The sequence below is a fragment of the Mobula birostris genome, chromosome 4, assembly GCF_030028105.1.
Source record: "Mobula birostris isolate sMobBir1 chromosome 4, sMobBir1.hap1, whole genome shotgun sequence".
NCBI classification, from domain to species: domain Eukaryota; kingdom Metazoa; phylum Chordata; class Chondrichthyes; order Myliobatiformes; family Myliobatidae; genus Mobula; species Mobula birostris.
The window spans coordinates 169,443,086-169,447,049 of NC_092373.1; the positions used below are offsets into that span (position 1 = coordinate 169,443,086).

The 3,964-nt window shown below is 47.1% G+C and overlaps 1 protein-coding gene across 1 annotated transcript; it reads left to right on the forward strand.

Annotated features, from left to right (window-relative positions):
- Positions 1–2,208: 2,208 nt before the first annotated feature.
- On the forward strand, positions 2,209–3,063 carry atoh1a (atonal bHLH transcription factor 1a). The gene has a single exon (XM_072254774.1). The coding sequence runs from the start codon at positions 2,209–2,211 to the stop codon at positions 3,061–3,063; it is 855 nt and encodes a 284-aa protein (XP_072110875.1).
- The last annotated feature ends 901 nt before the right edge of the window (positions 3,064–3,964 follow it).

Here is a 3,964-nt window from a genome sequence, read left to right on the forward strand (position 1 = left end):
TGAGAGATAATTAATGTTATCGTTCAAGTGAGTGGAGTGGGATTTCAACACCGCCCCCCCCCCATCCTTTCCCTGGACAAGCTCTGGTGTACCCCGTTAACATGGTCTTTGTTGTAGAGAGGAAAGATCTGGGCGTTGTAGTCTTTCAGACTTTAAAAAAAAGCTCTACTGTCAATCTAGTTCATGCACAAAGAAGCAGTTATCTCCAAGGCTGTCAAAAGTCAGGCCGACACAATAATGCGCTTCTGAACAACCAACGGCGCGGACCTCTTGAACATGGTTTAAATGCAAAGGGAAATTTTTCTAATTGATCTTTCTTTCAAAGCAGAAACAGATTGTTTCGGGAGTGTTACACCCTTTTGTTAAATTAATGAAAAATAAGTTGAACCAAGGGCTAAAGTTTAAAAAAAGTGGATGCTTGCTGCGACAATATAGTTCTAAAGTAAACATACCACAGCGGGAGGTTAATCTTTTAATAGGCTTAACACGGTGGTTCTCTAAGGCACGTTTCTCCGCATTACAGTACAATGGTGTTACAGCTATAAAATCCCAAAGTAGATATGAGTCACTCATAAATCTTGGCTTTTAAGTTGCAATTTAGAAATGCCCAGTTGATCGCAAGTGTAGCACTTTACGCTTAATAAAACAAAATCAGAATCTAAATGTAAATTTTCACTTCAGTTGGTTCTGACCGGTCTTTCAGATTTGGTGACATTTGTCCAAACGTTTTGACGTTTCAGGTAGAACATTTAAGTTAGTTAAATTGTTCACGTTTTCAATTAGAGTAATGTGACTGAAACTTACCAACAAGAATGATCGAAATGTGCATTTCAAACTTGTATATGAGCGCATTTTGAAATTTGAAAGTTTTTTTTGCATTTCTAATCATATAAAGCTACACTATTGATTTATATGCATAAAGAAATTAATTTTGGCAACAAATTTTAAACTTGCAACATATGAATCAAGTAGCAAAGGAAATCGAGTTTCACGCAGCCTTGTAGAGTATTTTGCAGATACCTTGGTCGGTACTCCTCGCTAACACCTCGTGTTATCAAGCCTCTAAACCGAGCTGATTGATAGACATTAAAATAACGGGGTCCTCATGACCATATAAATTATGATTCAGTATAGTACATATCTTATCCCGGAACAAGAGCTAGAGCAAGCTAATGGGGAGCAATTATCCACCGAGAATTCAGGTTGAGTTTCTTGTTTGAGGTTACTTCTGAGTGCGGTTTACAGACATCGAGCGAGACATCTAACCGCTCTTTAAAAATCACACAGTACTTATTTCCCACTAAACCCACTATCCTTTTACAGAATTATGAACACTAGTGCATTAATGAAGATTGCACCTATTCCAGTCTTCATCCATCTCTCGCTGGTGGAAACACCCCCCACGTTACCTTTCCTTGGCAGCGTGCGTGCAATCTGTCCTCTTCAGTGGCAGGGGTTGCAGGGGGTTAAACGGGTGAATGAGTAGCTGAATGGTCCGGAGAGGCGCAAGTCCCCAGGTGTGCAGACGGGGAGACAGGCGCGTGGCTGGCGCGAGGTGCGGAACGGTTCGGGATTGGGGGAAGGGGAGTTCTGTCCGGGGTGATGGGGGGGGGTTGACTGCCGGCAACCAATCATCGCCGCTGGAAGAGGCGGGCCGTGGGGGAAGCTGCGTGCCGCCCTTCATTGATACAAAAGAATCAACCCGACAGGAACGCGACGGACCTTGCACCCACACGCGCGGCCACACCCCCCATTGTCTCCGATTGGGCGGGACCTTGCCCGCGATTTGCATAGCGGCCCCGTTTCATGTGCACCACCTAATGAGCGAGGGGTGCCGTGCTTGCCCATTCGCTGGTCGCACGCGCCGGCTCGCGACCCGATTGGCTGCCAACACGCGACCGGCGCGAGCACCCCCCTTTGACACCCGGCCGCGCAAAAAAAACACCGCGGTGCTTTGATCCCAGCGGCGCGTGCCGCATTTAAAGGCGGTCGCGTCCCGTCTTGCAGCAACAGGAGAAGATTTACCTGCACACACTTCGTGCGAGTGTGCGTGCATAGTGCTTACTCTGCAATTGTATTTCACGTGCATACACGCGCTAGGTCCAAAAGCACCAGCGCTTGAGGTGGCAGCAAAGTTATTTGACAAAACTTTTCCCGTTTATTTTTGAGCTTTTTGTCTTGCATTTTGTTTTATTCCATCCCGTTGCAATGAGCCAAATGCATTCAGAAGACTGGACGGGGATGAAGGAACTGGCGACCGACAGGTGTGTACAGCAAACGGATCCGCGGTACCCGGCGCCGGCGGCTGTCGCTCCGCTCTCTCTGCTGGACACCGATCCGAGGGGTTGGCTCGCGCCCAGTTTGCAAAACACCTGCCCGGCTCACGGGGACTACCTGGCACCTGGGCCGTCGGACGAGCTGCTGCTGCTAGAGCCCGGAACGGAGCTGGAGCCACCGTTGCAATGCAAGAGCCCGCAGCTCAAAGTACGGGAGCTTTGCAAGCTGAAAGGCGTGGGTTTGCAGGAGCTGGGCTGCCGGCAGCGGGCTCCGCCGAGCAGGCATGTGAGCGGCGTGCAGAAACAGAGGAGGCTGGCGGCCAACGCCAGGGAGAGGAGGAGAATGCACGGTTTGAACCACGCCTTCGATCAGCTACGGAACGTCATCCCGTCGTTCAACAACGACAAGAAGCTGTCCAAGTACGAGACTTTGCAGATGGCGCAGATTTACATCAGCGCACTGGCCGAACTGTTGCAAGGAGGGGGCGAGCCCGGACCCAAGGGCGAGGTTTCGTCCCGGGCTGCAAGCATCGCCACTCCGGGCTGCAGGCGTCACTCGCACACGGCTTTCCCTGTGCAGTTCTCCTTCCAGGAGGGGGGTCCGCTGGACCTATCACAGGACGAGGTGGCCACCCAGGACAACAGCAAGACCTCCCCACGCTCTCACCGGAGTGACGGCGAGTTCTCCCCGCATTCCCACTATAGTGACTCTGAAGATGTTCCCTTAGACTTGCAGAGCGAAGACGAAGAACTATCTGGACTTCAACAGCCCCCGAATTACCAATAAATGCAACAAGTGCAAGGGGAAAAATATTCCGTCTTCCATTACTCTTTTTTGTTTTGCTCTGATGCTGAATGCTAATAGAATATTTTTGTTTTTTAATGTAAAAATATGCTAATTTTATACGAATTCCATATGGGTGGATGATGTTTCAAAAATGTACGCACTTTAAATAAGAACTCAGCCCGGGAACTGAAACTGCCAATTTCTATCGCTGAAATATTTAAGTAGCTACCTTGCATTACTGTGTTTTATATATAGATTATATTATATGGTTCGAGACGTGTTAAGCATTTTGTCTCCAAGTCGCCGTCTGTGTTTTGGCGGCTGGAAATATAGAATTATTATTTATTGCTATTTGGAGTGTATTTTTCTCGATTGCTTTGAGTCTGTGTGTTCATTAAATGAGTAATTTTTTTAAAAAAATAATTTCAACCGCGCAGATGGATAAATGCATCATTTTAACGGACAATTTCGTTTAAATTTAGCAATCCTTCGCTACCGTTTGTGTACTGTTACGTCGGGACTTTTAATACTAAATAAATGAATCTAAAAATATACAGTGAGAATGTCTGTTATTTGATTTATTATCTACTGGATGGTTTGTTGGGTTGAAGTTCGTTCAATCGATCGAATTAATGTAGGGATTTGTGGTGAAAATTAATTTTTGTTCCAACTGTGTTAGATTTCGCGTGTGCGGAACTTTTAAGATCTATTTCGGCTGTGGGCGAATTGGTGAGTTGTACTGGCATATACAGGCCGCCAAGAAGTCGGAGGACTGAATGACTTCGCTTTATGTCGTTCAGCCCAAGTGGGTGCCTGTGTTCGTTCTCCGTCCTCGCCTAAACCCAGAAATGGTGAGGCTGAAATCACATACGATCCGGATCGGGGTTTCATTCCCTGAGAG